A 26,397-nucleotide genomic window follows, 5' to 3' on the forward strand; every position below is an offset into this window, starting at 1 on the left:
GGGGGGGGGGGGGGACTAGCATCAACAACAAAACCTCCACTTAAATTGGGCAATTTTGTAGGTGTCCTATAAAATTTTATAAGTTTTTACAGAAATCCTATGCATAGAATATGACACAATGAATTTTAAAATATTTAAAATATTAAAATTTTGATTTTTTCGTGCATATTCACAATTCCAAACATTAAGAGGGCAGTTAAAAGAGGCATACATCACTTGACCACGGATCTAGTCATGTATTTTAGGGATTTGTAACACTTCCTGATTTTCATCACACCTTACCACCAGCATGCTATTTTCTTTCCAACCCCAATATTTTCCTCACCTGTTACCTTTGTGGAAAACAACCACTTCCACTTCTGAATTAACACAAAAGAAAAAATTTTAAAACAAAAAAACTTCAAGGACAATAGTTAAAAACTGAGACAGTTCTGGATTAGTAGCTACCTCAACAGTTTTCTAAATTAAAATAATTAATAAAACTGGAAAAATAAAATTATCTGCACATAAAAGGTCTGCTTACCTCTCATAACTCTTAGTAACCCTCCACCAAAAAAACAGAGAGAGGAAAAAAAAAAAAGGAGTAAATTAGGGAGCTGAGGCTGTAGCCCAGTGGCAGAGCACCTACCTAGCATGTGTGAGGCAATGGGTTCAATTCTTAGCACCACATAAAAATGACAATAAAATAAAAGCATGCTATCTCCAACTACAAAAAAATTTTTTTAAAAAAAGGAGTAACAGGATTTATTGACTATAATTGGTTCTTGTAATTATCTTTGTTTAAATTATAATAAATAAAATAATATTTTGTGGCTCTAAGGATCGAACCCAGGGCCTTGTGCATATGAGGCAAGCACTCTCCAACTGAGCTATTTCCCCAGCCGTCCTTTACTTACGTATTTATTTATGTCCCAGAGATTGAACTCAGGGGCATGCAACCACTAAGCCACATCTCCAGCCTGATTTTGTATTTTATTTAGACACAAGGTCTCACTGAGTTGTTCAACGCCTCACTTTTTGCTGAGGCTAGCTTTGAACTCGTGATCCTCTTGCCTCAGCCTCCCAAGTCCCTGGGATTACAAGCATGCACAACTGTATCTGGCTTCCTTTATTTTTTTAAATGTTGTAAATCAAGAAGTTGTGTGTACTATGCATGATAGGTTATTTAAAATGCCACTACCATTGCCACATTTGTATAATTGGTATCAATTAGTTTAATTATCTTCCTGAGGCCCCCCCAAGACAGGAAGAACAAGCACTCTTATTCCCATTTTCAGACAAGGGGAAACACAGCTAACAAGTTGTGATATGGAAAAACCCTAGATTTTAGAAACCTAATATACAAATGTATGGTTTATAAAAACACATAAGGGGGGGCTGGGGATGTGGCTCAAGCGGTAGCGCGCTCGCCTGGCATGCGCGCAGCGCTGGGTTCGATCCTCAGCACCACATACAAATAAAGATGTTGTTTCCGCCGAAAACTAAAAAAATAAATATAAAAAAAAAATTCTCAAAAAAAAAAAAAAAAAAAAAACCCCACATAAGGCGATTTTAATTTTACTTCATCAAAAAGTGGGGAATGGCGTGCACCTGGAATCCCAGCAGCTCAGGAGGCTAAGGAAGGCGCATCGAGAATTCAAAGCTAGCCTTAGCAACTTAGTGAGGCACTTAGCAATTCAGTGAGACCCTGTCTCTAAAACACGAAAATGGTTGGGGATGTGACTCAGTGGTTGAGTGCCCCTGACTTAAATCCCTGGTACAAAAAAAAAAAAAACAAGAGAGATATGGGGAACTACTACAATCTCTCACCAAAGTTTAATTAGGATTGTGAAAGTGTCAAAAAATTATTTTAATGTGGTGCTGAGGATGGAACTCAGTGCCTCACACATACAAGGCAAGCACTCTACCACTAACTAAGCCACGGCCTCAGCCTGAAAGAGTCAAAATTTATTAAGTTGATGCCATTGATTTTCTCTATTCAGGAGTAATAAGAAACTGTTCAGCACAATTGTGTATTCAATAAATTATGTTAACTCATTTTTAAGATGACTCAGTTTGTTATAAGCTAAGGCTTGTTCTAGAGCTATCCTCTAGTACCCAACTCAACATCTGCACACTCAAAGATGCTTAAAAGAACAAAGAGGATGCCTAACCTTGTTACAAATCCTGTCTTTGAAACTGTTAAACACAGAAGACCACCGCTTTAGACTAATCTACACTAGACTCTAACCAATCAGACTAAAAAATCAAGAGTCACGCATATAAAAGTTCCAACTCCAACTGAAATTACATTGTTTTTTGACTTTCTGAAAAATTAGGAGAGAAAACAGCTAAATTTCCCAAACAGGCTGGTTCCAACAGCTGAATTTCAAATAGGTGAGTAATAAAAGTTTCTTGGTCTTAATCCACACACAAAAAATGTAACCTGATGCTAACCAATTGGTTATTTTTCTATTTTTCTGTCTCCCTGTCTTATCTCACAAAGAAAGTAATTTTGAAATGACTTTTTATCCTATTTCTGTTTTTTCAGCCCTTCTCTGTCTATAAAATCAACCTCTTACAGAATACATTTGTGCCTCTCTGTATCCCAGTGTCTTGGGAGGCAATGTCTGGAAGATCACAAGTTCAAAGCCAAACTCAGCAACTTAGTGAGACCCTGCCTCCAAATTAAAAATAAAAAGGGCTGGGGAAGCTCAGTATAAAGTGCCCCTGGATCCTCCTCCCCAGTACTACAAATAAATACAATAAATCCAAGTAAGACCTTAAAGCTGAATTCTTAAAATTTTAGCCTTTGGGAGAAGGAATGTCTGGGTAAGCATGGTAGAATTGGTGGGAAGGTTTGATCAAGATAAATCAAACTTACCATACTATGATGAGAAAATGTGTTCCCTGAAGCAGGCTGTGATATGGCACTCTGCTTCGAATTACTGAACACCAGAGGCTGGGCCAGAGAAGGAGCCTGAGATGGATCCAGATTAGATGAATCATTCTCCATTGAAGATGGTGTCTTCCCCAAGAGAACAGCAAGGTCAATTCTAGTGGGAGAGAAAGATCTTGATGAATAATGACTGAACATTTTCTAGCATTTTCTGACACCTGATTCAGATCATGGTTAGATTAAAACAAAGCCACTTAATGATGTGCTCTTGAATGAACTCAAAATATAAAGCCCTGAAATGCTTAATTTACCAAAATAAATGATGCACGAGAGCCATTATTTAGCTAAATTCCACCAGTGCCATTAATAATGGCTTTCATTTTAGTGAAAGTTATTAATTTAATGAAATATCAAATATTAATTAGCAGCTCAATACTTGGCCCAAAATCTACAAGTATGTTCGTGACTGTAATACTAAATACTTGTCATTAATAATATCCAAGATATAAGAATCATATACCAGAATGTTGGTATCTTCAAATGGAGACTTTTGGAGGTGTTTTCCCTAGTTTTATAAAATTTCAAAAGTTATCAGTGATATAATAAAAACAGGAAGCTGGGGGTGTAGTTCAGGGTATAGTATGTGCCCAGCATGTGCCTAGTCTTGGATTGATTCCCACTCCTGACCAAAAAAAAAGAAAAAAAATTTCCTACATCACTGTGTCTTTTCTTATTCACAACAAGCTTGTTTCAACCATACCTGAGTTTATACTAATGTGGTGAACCCATGGTGGATCTGAGTCACTAGAACGACCAAATCTGAGGATTGGAATATTCAGCCCTTCCCAACCCAACCCAACCCATTTCCAAGGCAGTGAAATTGGCTATCAAGTCCAATAATCAATGGCCAATGATTTAATCAATTATGTCTACAATCTATAGCTCTAGAATAATGAGATCTGTCAAGCTTCCAGATACCTGCAGAGGACATGGAAAATCATATGCCCGCACCCACACATACTGTGTTCTACGGATTTCTTCTATTTGGCTATTCCTGAATTGCACCTTCATAATAAACAGGTTAACGATAATTAACACTTTCCTGAGTCATTCTCATGAACTACTGAACCTGAAATTAGCATCTGTGCCAACTCCAGGACAGTGTCAGAACTGCACTGCTAAACACCTGGTTGGAGAACTGCATCACTAGTGTGGAAGAATATATTTGATGTCACACACACACACACACACACACACACACACACAAAATGTGTGTGTGTGTGTGTGGGCATGCGCGCACATGTGTAATATACATATTTAGTGTCCTATTCTTACTGATTCCTATCATACTTCTTTGGAACCTTCTAAATTAAGTAGTTTTATAGATATATAGCTGATTTAATTCATGGACACAGAACCCATGGATATGGAACCAACTTCTCAGTGGGATCAGCAGACAAAGATCATTATTATAAATCAAGAGAAAAAGCTATTAAATAGTAGGGGACATAGCATTTCACTTTCAGCTTGGCTTTTCTTTCCCTGGCTTACTTCAAGACAAGTTACATACAAATAATTAAAAGGCTACCAGAACCAACCAGATTTCAATCAGTCGATACTGGTGACAACACAGGTTGATCTATGTAATTATGGGTTATTTCAAGTGAAAATCAGCTTTAAAATGGAAACATATGGACTTCCATTCAACTGAAGAGGGAACTAGTGTGATTATTATTATTCTCAACACCAGAGAGCTTGTGAAGGGCGGTGCCACTTTCTTGCAGCTACCTCAGCAGATCTCTTTAGGAAAAGGTACTTTTACCACACACTTGCCTCTGACCAGCAGTGATTGTCACATTCTCCGCAGGCAGAGGCACTGAAGACACATTAGAGGCAGTGAAGATCTTGGTCTCAGAAAGCTAGAAAACAGAGGAATTAATCACTCGTGGTGCCAGGGGATCTACTGGAAGAATCTGGCACAGGAGAGGCAAATTCAACATCAAGAACCAGGGAAAACCCTATGAAGAAACAACTATCTACCCCTGAGGAATCTTGAATGGATTGACCTTTAAACCCCTTCAATATATAGTCAATGATTTTATCCAAAGAGAGAACCAAGGAATCCAATAAAATACAGTGAAGTCACATCATCATATACACACATGAACTCTCAGGTTCATATGCAAGCTAATCATAAAGAGAAAAAGTCCCTTTGTATCTTCCCATTAGAGTTCCCACTCCCACTTCTACCCAAACCACATTTACCTTCTACTACTGCCCTTGCCCACTCCCACTTCTACAAATGAAAGGAAGATCATGGCCAAGAAAGATACAAAAAAGTTACTTTTTTTGCTTCTGAGCAATATAGGCCCAAGGGCTGGTGAGATAAGGTCTTTTGGAGATAATTTTAATTATAATGCAATTTTTGTCTTAACAGTGTCTTTACATTCATAAGGTACTAAAATTAGAAAGGTAATTGAAGGAAATTACACTTCCTGCTCTATAAAAGTTGATTTGCATTGTTTTGGTTTATTTCCTTATTAAAATGTCTCTTCTAATAAACAGGAAATTCATCCTGTCTTCTCTTTTATTATGATAGGTACTTAAGCAGAACAAGCCAAATCTCAAAAGCAATAGAATTTGCCCAAGTCCACACAGCAGTCTAGCTCAGTTACAACAGAAAATAATCAACCTCTAATAATGATGCATCTGAAATTTTAAAACCTAGGACTAAAACAACAACTAAAACAGTTTTGAAATGTCATTTCCACTTAACCCAAAAGCTATCTTGCCTGTCTATATATAAAAATAGGAAAACAGATTACTAAATGGTAAAATAAGAGTTTATCCAGACCATTGAAAACCATAACTCACAACAAAAGCTTAACTATGACCAGGAATTGGCAAAACTGTTTTACTTGGGTAATAATGAATTTACAGAGCTTGTTTGTATGCCACGCACTATGAGGTCTCCAAGTTCAGTCAAGCTGGCAGATTGGCCAAGTCTACACATATTCATCTCAATCATAATTACAAAGTTGGGCTTCAAATAATTAAAAGGCTACCAGAACCAACCAGATTGCAAGCTTGAGGATTTGATTCTACAACTCTGACTCCGTAACCATTGCCAATCCATTACAGGACTTCATACCAAATAATGGAAAGGCTTCAAGCAGAGTCGTGTGCCACTGGAAGCTATTACTCAATTTACTACCTGCCTAACTCTATTTCTGGTGCCCTACCCAACCACCATCTCTTCCTTGGATAAATCCGACAATCAGATATTGGACTTACACAAGTGCACTTGCCCTTTCCATAGTGTGGTTCCAGAGTCCTGTTCATGCCCAGTCTCCTTCATATAACATATGTGAAATGTTCTGGCTCAGAACACTATTTTGGATGTAAAAGTTTTGGGTCAGAATCTTAAGGGTGCATTTTGAGGGGTAGAAACATACCCATTTTCTATCCCTAAACACCACTTAGGGATAGAAGGCACTAATGAGGAATGACCTGAGAATACCTACATCTTCATTCCAATCTTCAGTTCCCCACTCCTCTGTTGCCGTCCTCCATGCACCTGGGAATAAAGAAGGAAATGATAATAGGTTTTAGTGCCAGTCAATATATACAGAAAATACTAACAAGTTAACATTTTTTATAGCCGAAAGTATGACCAGAATTTACAAATCAGAAGCAATTCTTAGGCTTCAGAGATGGGGAAAGACTCTTTAGAAAGGGTGACTCCTCAGAGTAGCAGGGCTTTAATAATATGATTTTATAGCTACTTTCAGCTTTTGTTACATAGCTGTAACACTGTAACAGGAGAGAGGGAGGGAAAGGAGGGAGAGGAAAGAGAAGCAGGGAGGGGGAGGGGAGAAGCTGACTTCTGTTGGAATGCTCAGGTAGTATCAAGCCCATCAACTCTCACTTAGTAGCCAATTCAACAAAATGGCAGGATTTAAACTAGAACATGCAAACTATATCTATTTATTTGGTTGGTATAAGACAAAAAATCTGCAGGCAATCTGAAGAAAGATAGCAGCAGTATTAGAGAAATACAAATAGTTGGCATATGATGGTTAGTGACAGGGCAATGACAAAGATGAGGTTTGAAAGTCACACTGAGGAGACTAAAAACTATCTGCTATTATATAATGGACAGAATAAAAACTGCCTACTCAGAAGTCAACTTCATGAGCTTATTGGTTTAACTAGTAACTATAAGGAAAGTGCTATATATTTATTTTTTTGGAAGACGAGATTGAAAAGTCCAATATGAACAATAGCTACATTATCCTAACCTACTCATACAAAAGATGAAATAAGACCTGTGAAGGTCATTTCACAGACGATGGAGGTATACAGTCTCCTCATGTTATATGCTGAGTTACAGTTTCTAAAGGAAAGGTCTACAGGCAAATCACCCTCCACATTCCATTTTGCTTGCTTTACACATATATATAACCTCAGAATAAGAAAATGCCCTTTCTTAAAGGGTGAGAATTTTTATGAGAACCATTATTCTTTCCCTCAACCAAAAGACCACAGTAAGAACTTATCTGAAGAAGGGACAAGGAAGCCCTTATTTTCTTCTTTAAAACAGTACATAATGAATAATGAGGTCTTTTCTCCAAATGGAGGAAAGTTCTTACAAGAACGAATGTCTGGCACATAAGCTATTTCACTGAAGAGAAGTATTCTAATACCTTCAAAATCCATCTGAAATTCTTCTAAACATTTAATAATGAAAAATCTTGTTTCCTACAGGAAATACATTTATTGTAATGGTCTTCCCAGGAAGTCTTAAAAGTGTACCAAGGAAATTCCAAACCACTCAATAATGACAATGCCCTTTAAAACCAAAGTCCAATCTCTAGACAAGTTACAAACCACATTCCTCTTCCTCTCTGGTGATACCACTCTTTCTCCACATTGACACCCATTCCATCCTGGCTAAATGGAACCCAAATGAGTTTGCACTTAATATCTTAGCCTTAGAAGGGACATAAGGGGTTATCTGATCTATGCCCTTTATGTAAGAATATTCTCTGTACACTCTGTTGAATTCAACTAGGTAGAAACGAAGAGTGTAGATCCCTACTTGATACTTTCCTATACAGGAAGTACAGTCAGAGCTACAACGAGAACTATGTTGAGGAAACATTAAGGAATATTAAGATGGAAACGCTCTGTCCAACAGATCAGGGTTTCCATTCCCACAGCATAAAGCACAGTTGTATGTTAAATATCAAATATTGATTTAATGAACAAAGTTATAAGACCAAGTGGGCATAGAATATGAGAAAAATGCAGAAAGAAGCAGCAGAAAGACAGAAAAATGACATATCCACAGATATTTCAGTTCACAAAAATCTAGAAAAATATCCGGGGCAGTTAGGCGCCTGGATGTATCATACCAGGAGCAGTCTCAAATTTTCGGGGATAATTTGACCCCTCAACCCCAATGAAATCAAGTCCTGAAACAAAAAAGAAAAGAAAAGAAAAAAACAACCAGTGAAATTTTGCATGTGAATGAGAATATCTGCCCCCAATACATAATTCCCACTGTACCTGTGGATATTTTAAGGGTAGGTTTGAATTTATTTTTAAATTAAAAAGGCAATTTGAAGTTCACTATTATGAAAACACAAAAAAATGTCATGCATGAAGGCATGACACATCATGAAATCAAAATGATGGAAATGCATGAAGTATACAACACTTTAACACTAACAAGATGATCTTTTTCAGTCACACATCACTGATTTCTGATTCCAGACTTCTAAAATCTACTTTTCTACTCACCAGACATAAAAATTCACATCATCATACCCTGTATTTCCAACCAGATCCTAATGCTAAGAACTGAAATGCCACGAATGAATATATATTCCCAACTAAAAACAGATAGCTTAAATTTTTATCATCTTTTCTGGCAAAGATTGAAAAGCCAAATAGCCCAGAACAAACAGTTTGAAAATAGTAACTTTTGACATTGAGACTGCTACTATACTACCTCTACAAATTCATCAGGAAATGAATGAAGAACACTTCTAATGTCTCTTAAGTATAGGAAGGTAAAAGAGATTGGAACATTTTATAGCCGAATGATAGTGAAACTTAACAAGATACCTATCTTTTGCCAATACCTCCACTTCACCCTCCCCCCCATGAGAAATATTAAAAATGAGCTCATGAAGTAGCAGTTTGGCAAACAAAAAGTGGTAACTTTCAAACCTAAGGTATAACATCTTGTATGCAACAGAATACAAGTTGTTTTTTCCAAAGACCCTCTTAAAGATCCGGAGATAGAGATAATTGATCTTTGAAAGGAAACTAGGCAAATTTAAATGGATAAGGCGTCAGAGAGCCTATTTCAGGCCCTACTATTAAGCTAGATCCTTTCACAAGAGGAAAAGCCTCAGGCTCTCATGTGCTGGCTCTGCCAGAAGGTAGATGATCTCACAGGAAGCCTAGAGGCTACTATTTTTAAAAGCAACACGTGTACCTTTTACTCCAAAACACATCTGGGTTTATCCCACAAGTCTAACATACCCTTAAGCATTTACATCCTATCTGGATGCAGACACAGAGTCAGCTAGCAAAAAAGCTCTTACCCAAATCTCATAATATTCACCAGAGCAAGAAGGCTATTAGACAGACAGAGGGAGGTCAGAGAATTCATTCTTGCTCAGTTATTGAGATTTCTCAAAAATGAAGGCAAAAAAAAAAAGGATATTCTTATCTTGGTACCAGAAAACAAATCAACAAACAGTTGTGGACTTTGATTATTCATCTCTACAAGTAAAGACTTAATTAAATGATTGTCTGATTTTAGATAACTTTTCAAAAACCAATGCTACCCCAAAATAAACTCTAGGAAACGCTTGGAACTAACAGCAGCCACATGATATTACGGTAAGAGGATAGACTTTTAGAATCATAAAATTCTAAGTTCAACTACCAGCAAATTCGTAACCTCTTTCAGTCTTAGTTTTATCATCAGGAAAGTGATGATAAATAATGTCTATTTCATAAACAGTGAAGAGACCGAGTGAAATAGCACATATATTAGGCTCATAAGCACGAGGTAAGTAATCAGTACACAATAATTTAATTGCTACTGCTTTTGTCCCAGATCTCTAAATCTAAACACTATTCTTTTACTTTTTAAATTTAACTGTAACCTCGAAAAAATTATTTCCTGAACTGGGGATATAGCTCAATGGTACAGTGTTTGCCTAGCAAGGAGGCAGCTATGAATTCAATCCCCAAAAATGCACATACACATAGACACACACACACAAAAAATTCCTTAAGTCCAGAGACAAGAAATAAATAACAATAAATGGTTACTCACTCGTCCCATCATCTGGTTCAAAGTGGCCAGTGTTGTTCCACGTATTGCCGCTACTATTACCGTAACTATCATCAGTATTGGCTGGCTCTGCATAATCAGCTGGGTTAAAGGTTCTGAAAAAAAATAAAAGCTTAAAAGAGTCTCTAACCTCTAAGCAGCTTCAGCAAATATTAACCCAAAGGATAATCGGAATACTATCTTCTTAGTACAGATCAATCATATCCCATTTTATAATCCTATATGCTGTCTACTTTTTCTTTGTTTATCACCCTACCCAAATATCAATGTATACAATATGGTAAGAGATTAATGACCTAGGTAGTATTCCTGAGGAATGAGCCCTAAATCTACATATCTTTCTGATTAAATAATCTAGAAATCATTCTAATCACATTTTGGATATTCTTAGGGGGGAAAAAGTTAAATACATTGGATCAAAGAAACGTACCCCATTCCTTGAGCAGAAAACCTTCCTCCCCGCCTACCAGAGCCTCCTAAAGAAAAAAAAAAAAAAAGAGAGAGAGAGAGAGAGAAACAGAGGGACAGAGAAATATTTAGAAGTTGATATAAAACCACCTTTCCAGCTGAGGCAGCTGCAGAACAGTAAGTGGCTCATAGTATCAGATTTTCTTTCTCTCAATCCCATGTATCACATCAGTTAATAGAGTAAGACAATCATTAGTGTTGACAGATAGTTCTTTAGCGGCTCAAACTGCTGGGTCTTCAAGCAAACAATAACATCAACAATAAAAACTCAATTTGACATCTACCTTCTTTTCCATTTTCCATTTCAGCAATCTCAAGTATATGCATGAGACCTCAACAATTAAGGTAACCAGACTCCATATTAATTTACTTTTAAATAAGGAAGACCCCTAGGGAACTGAAGAGTAACCTGCCCCCAATACCCATCCCTCCACAATTGATTACCTCTGCCTCGGCCACGGCCTCTTCTGCCTCTTTCTGTGCCTCTTCCAGAAGGCCCTCCACTCTTAGTGCCATCCAATCCATTTTCCTGACCCCGAACTGAAATACGGAAGGTGGGAAGGGAGAATGGCCAGAGAAGGATCAATAGGATATATACAAATGTGTAAATGCTATGTAATAAAGTGTCACAAAGACAAAAAAAAGACAATGTGAGCTTGGAATGATGGGACATATGGAATACTCAAAGATTTGAAGATGGGCCACAAAAGAGAGCTATAATCAAAATTTATAAATAAATAAAGGATAATTTTATGCCAGACTAGTGGCAGCTGCTAGAAAAGACTACATGTAAGAGATACCAGAATCTCAGAATACATGATGCCAAGAAAAACACAAAGGTGATATCATGGTTCCTGGGTCCTGTCTAGCAGGGCCCTGACACATCCCTGGAATCTGGACATTACTGACCCACAGCTGGTTTTGATAAAGCCCCATGCATACACTCTCGTCCACGGCTGGCACCTCTTCCCCGTCTTGGTGGCCCACCACGTCGCCGACTATAGTCTCTGTCCCGGTCTCGATTTTCTTTGCCTTCCTCGTTGGATTCCGTCTGGCCACCATCCTTCTGTCCTGAGACACCTTTCTTCTTCCCGACCATCTCCCAGGAATGCTAAAGAAGAGGAGAACTTTCATGTCTAATCTTAATATGGACTGCAAGCTATCAGGATATTAGACTGGACAACTGACTATTCTTTCTGCATCCATGTTTAAAACATTTCCATTAGTTTATTTCACTGTTTAAATGGAAGGCACAGACACAACCTAAAAACCAACTGTATACCTATCTCTGCCAAAATTAAAGTTATTTTTGAAGAGGAGGTACCTATAGGTAATGGATTACAGGTATCACTTTCAAAAGATCTCTATCCAGCTCAGTCACTTAGCCTATCAAAGAACCTAGTTATTTGTGCCTATCAAGTGCATTTCCTAGACTAAAATAACTAGCCCCTCTGGATTCAGTGACCCACACACACAAAACCAACTTTTTACATTCTTATTCATATAAAATAAAGCAAAAAGGAAAACTAACTGGAAGTTTCTACAAGTTATCTGTAAATTTAGGATGCACGAACAGCATTTGGCTCTTGGGAAAAATTTAGGACAAAAGCAATAATTATACACACATGCACACATATTTAAAAGACACTAATAGCAGCTCTGGCCCTGAGACACAGTGATAATAGGAGGCCTTCCATCCAGGTTTTATCCACTATATTCTCTCCACACTTCTTAAATTGATATACTCCAATTTAAAAAGAATATAGTTACATGTCCTTTAATGACAGGATTATAGTCTTAGAAACGCATCACAAGGCTATCTCATTGTTACATGAACATCATAGTGCAACTTATACAAACCTACATGGTATATCCTACTACACACAGTTCAAGTTCAAGGCCAGTTTCAGTAAGTTAGGAAGACCATGGATCAAAATAAAAAAGGCTGGGGATGTAGTTTAGTAGTAGAGTACCCCAGGTTCTCTAAATTATAGGAGGTAAAATCCACAGTAAGGAAAATAACCTAAATACAATTGCAAAACACTTACTCCTTAGAAAAATAAATCTTGAAAATTTAAAGTTTTAAAAACATGCATATTGCTGGGTATGGTGGCATACGCCTATAATCCCAGCTGCTCAGGGGACTGAGGCAGGAGGGTTGTGAGTTCAAACCCAGCCTCAGTAATGGCAAGGCACTGAGCAACTCAGTGAGACCCTATGGCTAAATAAAATACAATACAGGGGGCTGGGGTTATGGCTCAGTGGTAGCATGCTTGCCTGGCACGCGTGACACACGGGGTTCAATTCTCAGCAACACATACTAATAAATAAAATGAAGGTCCCTCAACAACTAAAAAATAAAAAAAAAAAAATCAAGGTTTGACTAGCCTGGGAAAGGTCCTCAATCAATCCCTAGTAATTTAAAAACAAAACAAAATACAGGGGCTGGGGTTGTGGCTCAGTGGTAGAGCACTTGCCTAGCACGTGTGAGGTACTAGGTTTGATCCTCAGCACCATACAAAAAATAAACAAACAAAGTAAAGGTTTATTTCTATAACAATATGGGGCTGGGGATGTGGCTTGGTGGTTGAGTGTCCCTAAATTCAATCCCAGTACAAAAAACAAAACAAAAAAAAAGCATACTGCCAAGAATCATGGCACATAGTAATCCCAGGGACTCAGGAAGCTGAGGCAAAAGGATGGAAAGTTTGAGGCCAGCCTTGGGAATTGAGTAAGACCTTGTCTCAAAATAAAAAGAGCTAGTGAGGTTGCTTACTTGGTGCAGTGTCCTTGGGTTTAATCCTTAGTACAAAAAAAAAAAAAAAAAAAGGCACACTTTAATTTACATATCTCTTCACAAAACACCTGTACAAATGTTCCAGAACAAAAAAAGACTATTAGACCTTTACTATCTTAGTTACTGTAACTGAAAGAACTATGGCACTGGTGCTCACTCATTAACAGCTATCTAATATCTGGTAACTTTGAAGAATATGAACCAGCAAGCAGTGTGCAATGGTACATGCCTGTAATCCCAGCTACTGGGGAGGCTGAAGCAGGAGGGTTCAAAGTTTAAGGCCAGGCTGAGCAACATATCAAGACCCTGTCTGAAAAAAAAAAAAACAAAAAAGAAAACACAACGCTGGGGATCTAGTTCAGTGGTAGAGTGCTTGACTAGCATGGGAAAGGTCCTGAATCAATCCCTAGTAATGGGAAAAAAAAAAACAGGGGCTGGGGTTGTGGCTCAGTAGTAGAGTACTTTTCTTGTACGTGTGAGGCACTAGGTTTGATACTCAGCACCACGTAAAAATTAAAGGTATGTGTTCATCTAAAACTAAAAAAAAAAAATTAAAAAACAGGTACTAGGCAATATAAAACTGTTGTTACTTTTCTCAGGATTGACAATAGTATTTTTTATCTGAAACTCGGGATTGAATTCAGGGGGGCACTTTACCACTGTGCTACATCCCCAGCCCTTTTTATTTCTTGAGATGGGGGTCTCACTAAGTTGTGGAGGTAGGCCTTGAACTAGGGATCCTCCTTCCTCAGCCTCCAGAGTTACTGGGAATTACAAATATATGCCACCACACCCAACTTGAAAATAGTAATTATAGTCATATATTGAAAAATTTAGGAAATGAAGTATTATAATGTCTACAACTTCCACAGAATTAAGTGTCCACCAATAGATGCACAGATAAATAAAATAAAACATGGTATACACATACAACAGAGTTATCATTAACATTTTTCTTTTCTTTTTTGGTAGCAGGGATTGATTGAACCCAGGGGACGCTTAACCACTGAGCCACATCCTAGCCCGTTTTTTGTTTGTTTGGTTTTTGGTCCAGGATTGAACCCAAGGGCACTCAAACACTGAGCCACATCCCCAGCTCTATTTTTGTATTTTATTATAGACAGGGCCTCACTGAGTTACTTATTAGTGCCCTGCCATTGTTGAGGCCGCCTTTGAACTTGCAATCCTCCTATCTCAGCCTCCTGAGCTGCTGGGATTACAGATGTGTGCCATCGTACCCGGCCTCCCCAGCCAATTTTAATATTTTATTTAGACAGGGTCTCGCCGAGTTGCTTAGGGTCTCACTAAGTTGCTGAGGCTGGCTTTGAACTTGAAATCCTCCTGCCTCAGCCTCCAAAGGTGAACAGAATACTATTCATTCTTAAAAAGGAATGAAATCCTACAACATAAATGAAACTTGAAAATATGGAAAATGAATGAGCTTGAAACCAAAGGATAAACACGGTATGCTTCTCCTTTACCTAAAAGAGGCAAATTCATAGAAAACAGAAAATAGTAGAGGTTACTAGGAAATGGGGAAGGGAGGAATGGAGAGTTATGAAATACATATAGAATTCCTGGTTAGGACAATGAACAAGTTCTGGAAAAATCAGTAATGGCTGCACCCTTTGTGAATGTACTTAATGTCACTGAATTAAACATTCAAGAGTTAAAGGGCTGGGGCTGTAGCTCAGTGGTAGAGCACTTGCCTTGCACATGTAAGGTACTGGGTTCAATCCTCAGCACCACATAAAAATAAATAAATAAAGACACTGTACCAACTACAACTAAAAAAAAGAATAGTTAAAATGCTGGGCGCAGTGGCACGCTCCTGTAATCACAGCGGCTTGTGAGGCTGAGGCAGGAGGATCACAAGTTCAAAACCAGCCTCAGCAAAAGCAAGGCGCTAAGCAACTCAGTGAGACCCTGTCTCTAAAAAGAATACAAAATAGGGATGGAGATGTGGCTCAATGGTCAAGTGCCCCTGAGTTTAATCCCTGGTACCAAAAAAAAAAAAAAAAGGAATAGTTAAAATGGTAAATTTTATGTTTACTTTACCAAAGACTTTAATTTTTTAAGAAAAAAAAAGTAAATTCAGGGCTTGGATATAGCTCAGTGAGAGAGCACATGCTTAGCAAATGTGAGGTCCTGCATTCAATCTCCACCCCTTGCCCCCCAAATTAAAATTAAAGCATATTAACATATTTTAAAGTATCTATAATAGTTTACTAAAAAAAGTTTTTTAAAAGATGAGGTACCTACCTAGTACTAAGCAGTTCCCTGCTATATATACTCTTCCAACCCAGTCTTATTTCACATTTTAGTTGGAAGTGTCATTTGATACTATAGTAGCTTTAATTCGTAAGTTGTAATAGCCCAATAGCTAAATCTGCACCAGGAACTCTGGAAACTAGACTAAAAACAGCTTCTAGAATTTATGCTAATCTGTCTCAAAACCTGGCAAATTTCAGGAACCTGTCACCTGTCTCCCTCCCCTGTGTATACATTAGCTGCAGGCACCAGATGGGTTCTATAAAGAAAAATAATTACGATTATCTTCTCCCAGTTTTCTGATATGATCTCACCCACTCAAATTCATCCAACACCCCCAGCAGATGACTTTGCTTCCCACTGATTTTCTAGTAGCTGGTTTATTTGTGGCATAAGCCTATATTCTCTACCTTTTTTTCCTTTTTGATGCTCTGGAAGGTGAAACTTTATTTTATTCATTTATTTATATGCGATGCTGAGAATGGAGTCCAGTTCCTCTCACATGCTAGGCGAGCGCTCTACCACTGAGCCAAAACCCCAGCCCCTGGAAGGTCAAACTTGTAGCACTAGACAGAAGATGCTGGAGGTGAGAAAAATGTGACTTGTGGACTTTTAAAAAAGCATGAGATATCCAACCTCTCCCACCAAAAGAATACCTTGAGGCGATTATTTTGGTGTAAACAAGTGGACCAAAGGCATTGTGACTTGATTGTCCAAGCAGTGAATTTTCTAATGAGAACAATTACACAGAATGTAATCCAGGAGTAATTTTTTTTTTTTTTTTTTGGAAGGGGACACCAAAAATCCCACAAACTTAAATTCGATTATTTTATAAAGTTTTTCACTATTATTTCCCAGTGTCTCAAGGAAATAGACAATTTAGTATTCTGTTGATGTGACACTGTAACCTTAGGAAATTCATAACTCTAAGGATGAACTCTATTCCAACCAAAGATCCCCCAGTGTAAGATAAATAAATGAAAATTATTTCAAAATGCTCCAGTACTCACTTAAGAAAGTTCTCTAGTAAGCACTGTGGGAATAACCCACAAAAGTTATAAGGTGTAAGAAAATCACAAAATATTCATTAAGGGCTGGGGTTGTAGCACAGTGGTAGAGCGCTTGCCTAGGACATGTGAGGTGCTGGGTTCGATCCTCACCACCACATGGAAATAAATAAATAAATAAAAGTTATTTTGTCCATCTACAATCTACACCCAAAAAAAAAAAAAAAAATACTTATTAAAGCTTGTTTCTTTGCTATCTCAATACAACCAAGTTCAGGCAATTCAACAGTATTGTGCAATATAAAGGTGATATTAATGGAAATGTTCTGAATTGTATAGTTTGTGATTTTGATCAACAGCAACAACAACAAAAAAGGGTGAGCAGAGGCTGGGAGTAATAGCGCACCTGTAATCCTAGCAACATAGGAGACTGAGGTTAAAGGATTGCAAGTTCAAGACCAGCCTCAGCAACTTAGCAAGACTGTCTTAAAAAGGGATGGGAATGTAGCTCAGTGGTAAATCACCCTTGGGTTCAATCCCCAGTACTTCAAAAAAAAAAAAAAAAAAAAAGTGAGCAGAAATCTTCCATGATTAATAACCAAGGCTATCAAGTAGCACTTCTAATTCATTCAGACTAACCCAAGCCTCAAAAATAGTCACTAGTCTGGAATGAATAATTTATTCCAAACCCAATTAGAAGATACTAATTTTACCTGTTTTTCCTATGACTATTATCCTCTTGAAGAAAAATTTTAAGTATTTGCAACCTGCAAGATAATAATCTCCAAGAAAGCTCCCTCCTCAACTTGGAGAATAAGGTATACTGGTTGAAGTCGACTATCCCACTTGTTATATTTAGAATATTACTAGCTTCCCAACCCAGGACCCACATTCTAAAACACTATTTAGCACTCTACCGTGTCTGGGTTTCCTTCCAGCAGAACATTGATGGCTCTGTTAACATCTCCATTGCAGTCATGCAAAGCAATCACACATTCATCCTGGTTCTTGCCTGTGATATCAATCAACTGAAAAAGAAAAATCAACAGCCATCACAAATAAACTTACACTCCACACAAAAGGTAAATAGATAAAGACAGGAGATACCAGTTGAGACTCAAAGAACCATAAGGCTTGAGGGGCAAAACAATTAAAATTTTGGAAATCTACTTCCAACAGTAAAATATTAGGGATGGGGTCACAAGTATTTACAAAGCAATCAAACAATTAGGCATCAAATGACAAATCAAAGCTTAAAACATACAGACTTTAGCATACCATGAATTTACCTATTTCTGAAGTCCCAAACTGCTCAAAGTTGCTATAAAGTGGTATCAAATGGAGCCAGGGATGTAGCTCAGTAAGCATGAGGCCCTGGATTTGACTCCCAAAACCCTTCCTCTACACATAAAATGGCACCAATAGTCATTCAATAAAGTTATAATTAAGATAAAACCTCTTTGGGGTTGGGTTGTGGCTCAGTGGCAGAATGCTTGCCCAGCATATGTCAGGCACCGGGTTCGATCCTCAGCACCACATAAACAATAAAAATAAACAAAAAAAGGTATTGTGTCCATCTACAACTAAAAAAAAAAAAAAATGTTTAAAAAAGCTTAAAAAAATTAAAATCTTTTTGAACAACGTATTTATCCAAAGGGACACAGTAAATCAGACAATGAAAGCACATATTTATTGGCCTGATCTACCATATTTCAGGACAACTACTTCAATATACACGGCACAAAGAATCCTGGTGAGCATCTATGATATTTCATTATGCTCACAGGTGGTTCTCTTTTCTATTAGCTTATAGCAAATAGTGATGCACTCACTTGTTTCACCTTCTCCTCAAAGTCAGCATCATTGTGGTCCGAAATCATCTGTGCAAGTCGAATTTGTTCCGCAGTGGCCTAGGAATTGAGTGAGATGAGACCAAGAAAACAATCAAAAGTCAAGAGTTTAGAGAAATAAAATGGATCTTGGGGCTGGGGATGTGGCTCAAGTGGTAGCGCGCTCGCCTGGCATGCTTGTGGCCCGGGTTCGATCCTCAGCACCACATACAAACAAAGATGTTGTGTCCACCAAAAAATAAATAAATAAATATTTTAAAAAAATAAATAAATAAAATGGATCTAAGTAGCAATGTTTACTCTCCCCATCACCCTAGTTTTTTTTTCCTTGTTGCAAAATAATTTAAAGATAGTTAAATAGGCAAAATAACAAAAACAGAGGAAACCTGTAACTATTTCATTCTAAAATCCAAAAAAGAACTGGGAGCTTTTCCATCAATGTTCACGCTAAAGGGGCTTTCATCTTGGAATTATAGCATCACTTTGGAATATCTGCCCCTTAATTCACATCAATGTATTTTCAAAGTTATATATAAACCCAGTTCTTATTTCTTCAATTACTAATACTAACCTCTTAAGAGATTAATTGTGAAAATTCTACTAGAATTTTCTGTTTAAAAAAAAAAACAGGGGCTGGGGCTGAGTGGTAGAACGCTCAAGTAGCATATGAGAAGCACTGGGTTTGGTCCTCAACACCTCATAATATAAACAGGTAAGATAAAGGTATTGTGTCCAATTACAACTAAAAAAGATATATTTTAAAAAAAAATGTGCTGGGGGATGTGGCTCAGTGGTAGAGCGCTCGCCTAGCATGTCTGAGGCACTGGGTTTGATTCTCAGGCCCCACATAAAATAAATAAATAAGATATTTTAAAAAGATTCAATCAAATCTTATTAAAAAAATAAAAGCACATTAAGGAAAAATTATAGTCCTACATATTCAACATATCTGACCACAGCCAAACATTAAGTACTTCATTCACATTAGGTATCATTCACATTAGATATCTTTACTGGTTATAAAACAGACCACATCTAAATCAAACTTAATACCCATGAGGTTAATTTACTCCTTAAGATCTCATACTAAACAATGAACTAGAGGGCCTCAATTGTTAGAATGAAAGACAAAATCTGGAAGGGAAAAGTTGTCAAGACAAAGGCTGACTAAAGAGATGTCAAGGTAGAAGAAAGCCTAGGAAATAAGAAATGTACTATTAAATGGTCCAGATGATAAAAGGAAAACACCTGTTAGAGACACAAAGCAGCACAGGACTCAAACTGGAGCCATAAGTCTTACAATGTAGCATTAAACAACAACAACAAAAGCATGTTGTATCGCAGCATGTCATTGAGAGCTATCTCACCCTTTAAAAAGAAAACAAAAGAAATCCAAGGACTAACAAGAATAAAACCCCCAAACCCCTATCTACCAGTAGAGTTACCCATGAATCCATAGCCTTTGGGTTCTTTTACCTGTGGCCGCTGCTTGTGCTGTGTCTGGTTTTGGTTTTGAGGTTGTTCCCAGTTTCCCCGGGCTCGGTTAGTGCCCACCGACGTCATCATTTACAGTATATACAAATAACAGTATTTACAAGGTAGAATACTGAGGATTAAAAAAAAAAAAAATTAGGCATTAAAATATAGGCAAAATGTTTTTAACTTCTCTTTCATCAGCACCTTCGCCACCAAACACTTGATTTCTTTAAAGGAACAAAGCAAAAAGTCACCTATTTTTGAGACATATTTGATAATTTCCTTAAGGAACTATGGCTGTTAATTCACCTTTGCACAATAATGTATAGGGCTTGGGATATAGCTCAATGGCAAAGCACACTTAGGGGATTCCACCCCAAATACCACCAAAAAAAAAAAAAAAAAAGCAGGGGTTGGGAGTGAGTGTGGCTCAATGGGAGAAGGCTTGCCTAACATGTCCAAGGCCCTACGTTTGATCCACACCACCCTCAAAAAATAAGCCATTCAATAAACACACATACAGAAAATACTGTATAGAAATACTGTATTCAACCTACCTAAGACAACCATCTTACCTGCCTTACACATTGACCTCCACTGCTTGGGGGAAAGGATAAGTTCAAGTCTAGCCTCTTTCTCCCTTAAGTTTCATCTTTCAGCATGCTATAGGTTTTATTTTTTTAACTGCACCCTTCAACAGGGCATGTATTAGGATCCAGTTCCAGTTCAGATTTTCAGTTCCCTGCATAATAATTCCAACACACTGCTTTTACAGCTGCTTCTGTGGGTTTCGTCCACATTTTCAAGAAACCAGAATTACAATTACCCTCAACCACTCACCTTAAAACACAGGGAATTCCAAATTTGTCCCAAACCAATCACATATATCACAAAATTTTATTTTAAAAGGGCTTCTAGGAAATCATTTTAAGGTCAAAACATTAATGCCTGTAGGAAAACTTGTCTTTTAAGAGACACAGAATACAAAGGGCCTTCCCTGACAGTTTTCATTATAAGATTTCTAACGAAGGATTCAACGGAATTCAAGTTCCCTTCATTCACATTTTGTTCTATAATGCAATTTCAGCTGCTGCATTTTTTTTTAAAGTCATCATATGATAGAGTGCTCAACAAAAGATACTTTAAAATGTTTTATTTTCTTCCAAAGAAAACAAGTTATGCTTTTCTGCTCTATATTTAATTTTTCATTAAATACAGGGTTAATTCTAAATTGTCCAAAAGACACTGCTGGATTTTGAAGGAGGGCTTCTAAATAAATGTGTAAGGATTAACTATTAAGAAAGTAAATTGCTCCTGTTTATTGAATGTCAGAGCTGACTTCCCTGGAGAAATTCTTCACCAAGTTTATGTTTTGTTTTGTTTTGGTACCAGGAATTGAACTCAACCACAGAGTCACATCCCCAGCCCTTTATGTATTTTATTTAGAGACAGAGTCTCATTGAGTTGCTTAGGGCCATGCTAAATTCCTGAGGATGGCTTTGAACTTCTGATCCTCCTGCCTCAGCCTCCTGAGCTGCTGGGGGATTACAGACATGCGTCACTGCACCAAGCTTCACCAAGTTTTGTATCAATAGGTTACATAGGTCTTTGGTTTTTGATGCGGTCTACATTCCCTATCACCAAGAAATATATTTTACAGACAGCTTCATAGCTAATTTCTAATCATTAACCCCGTCCCTGCATACATGTGCACACAAGCCTGTAAATATTTCAAGCTAGTATAGAATTTTATTTTATTATTATGCAACACAGTAGTCCATTTCCCCAGGCTGACATTATAGTCAAGTTTCAACACTTAATTTACAAAAAAAGAAAAGTGTTGTTTAACCAAGAACCCTGGGTCCTTATCAAGAAGAGGGGAAGAAAAAAAAAAAAAAACTATAGAGGAAAACAATTATGTTTAACTTTAAATTGGCTCTAAGATGAAGTTTCTAAATCAGAGTAGTTATTTCCAACCCACCACTGTAACTTTCAAATACTGACTACTTTCAACTTCACATATATCAATTTGAGAGAATGAGTTTATTTGCAAATATAAGCTAATGGACTAACTGTATAGACCACCGCACATACCTTTCCAGTCAGGTGTAAATGTATTAGAAAGTGATCTTGAACGTCATATAATTAATCAGGAAAGAGAAAAATCCTCCTGATCACTCTTACTACTAACTTCCACTTCACTCTTACAAGTGCTTTGAAATGTGTGACTAACAGAATTTTACCACCTACATAGTAATAACACCAAGCAACAGGTCACAAGTAAATGATCTGGGATGGATCACTTAAGGACAAGGAATTAATAGAATTTTTAGTAGTAAGTGGAGACAAATACCCAGAGTTCTAGTAGTGAGGGTGAGGAATCTTGTTACTTTCCTGGAAAATAAAAATTAGGGACAAATAACCAGAGTTATCACAGTGGAGGTGTGGAATCTTGTTACTCTTTCTTAGAAAATAAAAAATAAGGGAACCAGGGGGAGAAGTACTGGAAACCAAGGGAATAGTGCAGGAGCAAATACAAGTCAACACAGGAGTGCCCCTGACTCTCTATTTTGGAAACCAGCTACTTAAAAAAATAGCCAGAGAAATTTTACTGAAAAAAATAAATAACAAGTATTTATTGAGTGTCTACTATGTGTCCAATACTTCAGAAAATACAAAACATTATGACTTTTTGCTGCCCTCAGGGAGCTTACAATCTAATTTGAGAACCAATTCAGAAATCCTGAAGATGGACTGTGATGGGGAAGGCTTGCTACCTTTACCAGCACAACTAATTTCCCTAGTTGCCTTTTTGAAATGACCTCTGCGTCCCCTTTCCCACCACCTTGAATCTAGTGAGTAATGCTCAGTTAAAGACACACTTCACAAGAAGGGGTTTAAAAAATAAAAAAACAAAACAGTACATTTTTAGGCCTTTTATCAATAGTTTACATGCCAGCAATACTTCCCATTCACAACAGAAACAATCATGGGGATCTTCTAATCTTTAAAGGCAATGGTGTAGGATCTCAAAGCAGTTTTGTCAACTGATAATAGAGCCAAAATGTTTTAATTATCTAGTAATACTGGTTGTCACAGAACACTATCACCTCCCAGCAATTCACATCAGATATTCCTAAAGCAGGATATGGGGGGGGCGGAAGATGGATGGGGGGGAGGTCTCTCCATTTACTAATCACGATGAGTCAAAGGCAAAAACGTTAATAACAACAAAAACGCCGTTACTGTGGTGTTTTCCTTTCCACAACATCCTACAACAGAGGTGGCTACATTTCAAGAATCCTGAAAAAGGAGCAGTCTCCTGTTTGTGACATCAGTTTGCAAAGCAATTTAGGGCTGTCCACAAGGTGAAGGGTCTGAAGAAGTCTGGAATTCCTGTGCCATTATGAAGAGTGAACAAATACCCCAGCGACCCAGTGACGTCCCTTAGGCGTAATACACCCTATGGGGGCCTACAGGTCCAGCTTCCCAAATAACATAATTGTTTGGGGTACCCAAAATCACAGTATAGACAACAGGAAGCTTAAGACAGCTGCAAAAATATATTCCCACAGCCGGGTCGGTAAGAAAGAAGGAAGAGTAATAAGTGGAGCTGACAAAGAGGCTGGAAACGGAGAGGGGACGCAAGCCCACGCGCGGAGGATGGGAGGCTCACCCCCCTCAGCGCCACATCAGGAGCCCACGGGGCCAATCGCCTCCCTACCTCCCACCCGGAACAAATTAATCCTCCGCACTCCAAACTGAGGGCCACATGGGGGAGTCGGGGCAGCTCCACCCCATCGCCCTCCCCCCGCCACCCCCAACCAGGCCGGATCCGGATCAGAGGCCCGCAGAGGGCTGGAAAGGGAGGCGGCCCTCTCCTTCTCCACAGGCACCGGCCCTGGGAGACAGCCCTACCTCAGGCTAGGCCCAGGCCTAGTTCGCTCGCGCTCTTTCTCGTTCTCCCCCTTCAGGCTCTAGCCGCATGGCCCCCCCGTCCGGCTGCCCCAAGCNCGCTTTCCCCCAAGTTTTATCTTGAAGCCTCCATTTCTGAGAGCCGCAATCTGGAGACTTTGAATGAAGGCATGCCTTTTGTTGTTGTTGTCTTTATTAAAGATTCTTATCGTATCTTTTTGGACAGGTATTTGTACTACTGTTTATTTTTGTGAAGAGGCAAATCATGCGCTTTGCAATGAAATCTAGAAGGGGACCCCATGTCCCTGTGGGACACAATGCCCCCAAGGTAGGTCCTTAGGGCACAAAACCAGCATCCTTCAATTGCGTTATAGGAACAAGAACGAGATTTTCTGTGCCTTTTAGAGATTACTTAAATTCACGTTTCTTTCTCTATTTACCTTTGTAGTTAACCTTAGTGAATTGAGCAGTAACAGTCTTGGAATTTGGCTTACCTGCCCACTGCTCTGGTACAGTATGTAACTTTATCAAGAACTTTAGTTTTTGCTGACTGCTGTAAAATGTTTCCCCATTCATCTTAATCAATGTTTTTTGTTTGCTTTTTTTTAGGATGGATTTGAGAATGGTTACAATTAGCAGTAGAACAATGAAAGGTTGTCTTGGCAGAACTTCAGGCTTATTTAAGAGTCCCATTAAGTATCTTGTTCCACCATTTGTGTTACAGATAAGCCTAAGGAAAAGAAACAACTTAGGGGATAACATACAGAAAGTGAATAACCTAGTGATTTATTAGCTTTGTTTATGCTTTCTTCTTGGGTAATGCCTTCCTTTCCTTGGCTTTAAGTATCCACAGATAAAATTTTGCCTTTTTCCAGCATCCCATTCTATGTATCTCAACAGCCTACTTCACATTTCAACATTATTTGTTTTGGAGTACCAGGGATTGAACCCAGGGGCACTTACCACTGAGCCACATCCCCACTTCTTTTTATTTTTTGTTTTGAAACAGCATCTCACTGAATTGCTTAGGGTCTTACTAAATTTCTGAAGCTGGCTTTGAACATGCCATCCTGCCTCAGCCTCCCCAGCCACTGGGATTATAGGCATGCACCACACACCCAGCATCCACTTTGGTTTCTAATAGATATCTCAAACCCAGCATATCTAAATCATAACTCTTGATACCCCACTGCCAACCCTATCTGCTTCTTTAATCTTTCACTTAAATGTACCTGCTGCCCTTACCAACTTCCTTTTGTTTGGCGCCTCTCCCAGTCTCTGAAATCTAGTTCTACTAGTTGATCGCACACCTTTGCACATACTGTTACTGTGACCTGGAATGGTCTTCACTTGACTAGATCATTCATTCTTTAGATCTTAGCTTAAATGTTACTTCCATGAAAGAAGAATGCTTACTGTGGATGTTAAAATAGGTCTCTTTGAGCTGGGCTGTAGCTCAGTGGCAGAGCGCTTGCCTAGCATGCTTGAGGCAACTGGATTTGATCCTCAGCACCACATAAAAATAAATAAAATAAATGCATTCTGTCCATCTGAAACTACAAAAAATATTTTAAAAACGAAATAAAATAGGTCTCAATTTTCCATTATTACCTGATATTTTCTTCATAGCGTTTGCCACAATTTTTCTTTTATGTTAGTCTCTTTGTCCAAAACATTCCTCTCAGCTGGCCCATGGTGCCACACACATGTAATCCCAGTAATTTGGGAGGCTGAGACGAGAGGATTCTAAGTTCAAAACCAGCCTCACCAATTGATCGAGGCCCTAAGCGACTTAGTAAGACCCTGTCTCAAAATAAAAAGGTCTGGAGATATGGCTCATTTGTTCAGTCCCTGGATTCAATCCCTGATACCAAATAAGAAATTTTTTTTTTTTTCTTCTGAGATCTTAAGCTTCAAGAGGGCAAGCACTTGGGTTTGGAGTGTAGCTCAGTGGTTCTAGTATATGCAAGCCCCTGCCTTCAGTTTGTGGCCCTGCAAAAAAAAAAAAAAGTGCAGGCACCAGGCCATTTTTTTTTCCCACCAACGTAAAACCAAGGCCAACACATAGTAAGTACTCAGTAATTCATTATTGAGTGAACAATAAGTCAATGGGAGAGCCAAAGCTAGTACACAGTTCTCTCAACTCCTAGAGCAGTTCTTTGATTAGCCAGTATTATTAATCCTCTTGTACTTGTTCCTCTCTTTTTGTTACTGGGTATTGAACCAAGGGACACTTGACCACTGAGCCATATTCTCATCACCCCCCCCCCCCCTTTTTTTTTCAATTTTTGAGACAGAGTCTCTAAGTTCACTTAGGGCCACACTAAGTTGCCTTGAGGCTGGCTTTAAACCTTTGC

General features: G+C 38.2%; 1 protein-coding gene and 1 long non-coding RNA gene across 34 annotated transcripts in view; one reads left to right on the top strand and one right to left on the bottom strand.

Moving 5' to 3' along the window:
* Positions 1-26,397, bottom strand: part of Ubap2l (ubiquitin associated protein 2 like) — a 48,663-nt gene that overhangs the window by 19,866 nt on the left and 2,400 nt on the right. For 7 of the 33 annotated variants that reach the window (XM_048814779.1, XM_048814774.1, XM_048814773.1 and 4 more), the window contains exons 1-11: positions 20,126-20,261; positions 18,632-18,709; positions 17,717-17,827; positions 11,634-11,835; positions 11,169-11,264; positions 10,687-10,732; positions 10,239-10,351; positions 8,296-8,355; positions 6,403-6,455; positions 4,712-4,797; positions 2,864-3,035 (exon numbers count right to left, since the gene is read on the bottom strand). In XM_048814779.1, coding sequence (XP_048670736.1) covers positions 2,864-3,035; positions 4,712-4,797; positions 6,403-6,455; positions 8,296-8,355; positions 10,239-10,351; positions 10,687-10,732; positions 11,169-11,264; positions 11,634-11,835; positions 17,717-17,827; positions 18,632-18,709; positions 20,126-20,215 — 1,107 coding nt within the window. In that variant the 5' untranslated portion in view covers positions 20,216-20,261. Of the gene's footprint in view, positions 1-2,863; positions 3,036-4,711; positions 4,798-6,402; positions 6,456-8,295; positions 8,356-10,238; positions 10,352-10,686; positions 10,733-11,168; positions 11,265-11,633; positions 11,836-17,716; positions 17,828-18,631; positions 18,710-20,125; positions 20,262-24,043; positions 24,132-26,397 lie in introns of those variants that run through there. The other 26 variants (XM_048814784.1, XM_048814778.1, XM_048814782.1 and 23 more) reach the window with 8 other exon arrangements.
* Positions 24,152-26,092, top strand: LOC125620264. Its single transcript, XR_007351879.1, has 2 exons — positions 24,152-24,368; positions 24,489-26,092. It is a non-coding gene; the product is annotated as an uncharacterized LOC125620264 (long non-coding RNA).

This window comes from Marmota marmota, unplaced genomic scaffold (genome assembly GCF_001458135.2).
Source record: "Marmota marmota marmota unplaced genomic scaffold, marMar, whole genome shotgun sequence".
Classification (NCBI taxonomy): domain Eukaryota; kingdom Metazoa; phylum Chordata; class Mammalia; order Rodentia; family Sciuridae; genus Marmota; species Marmota marmota.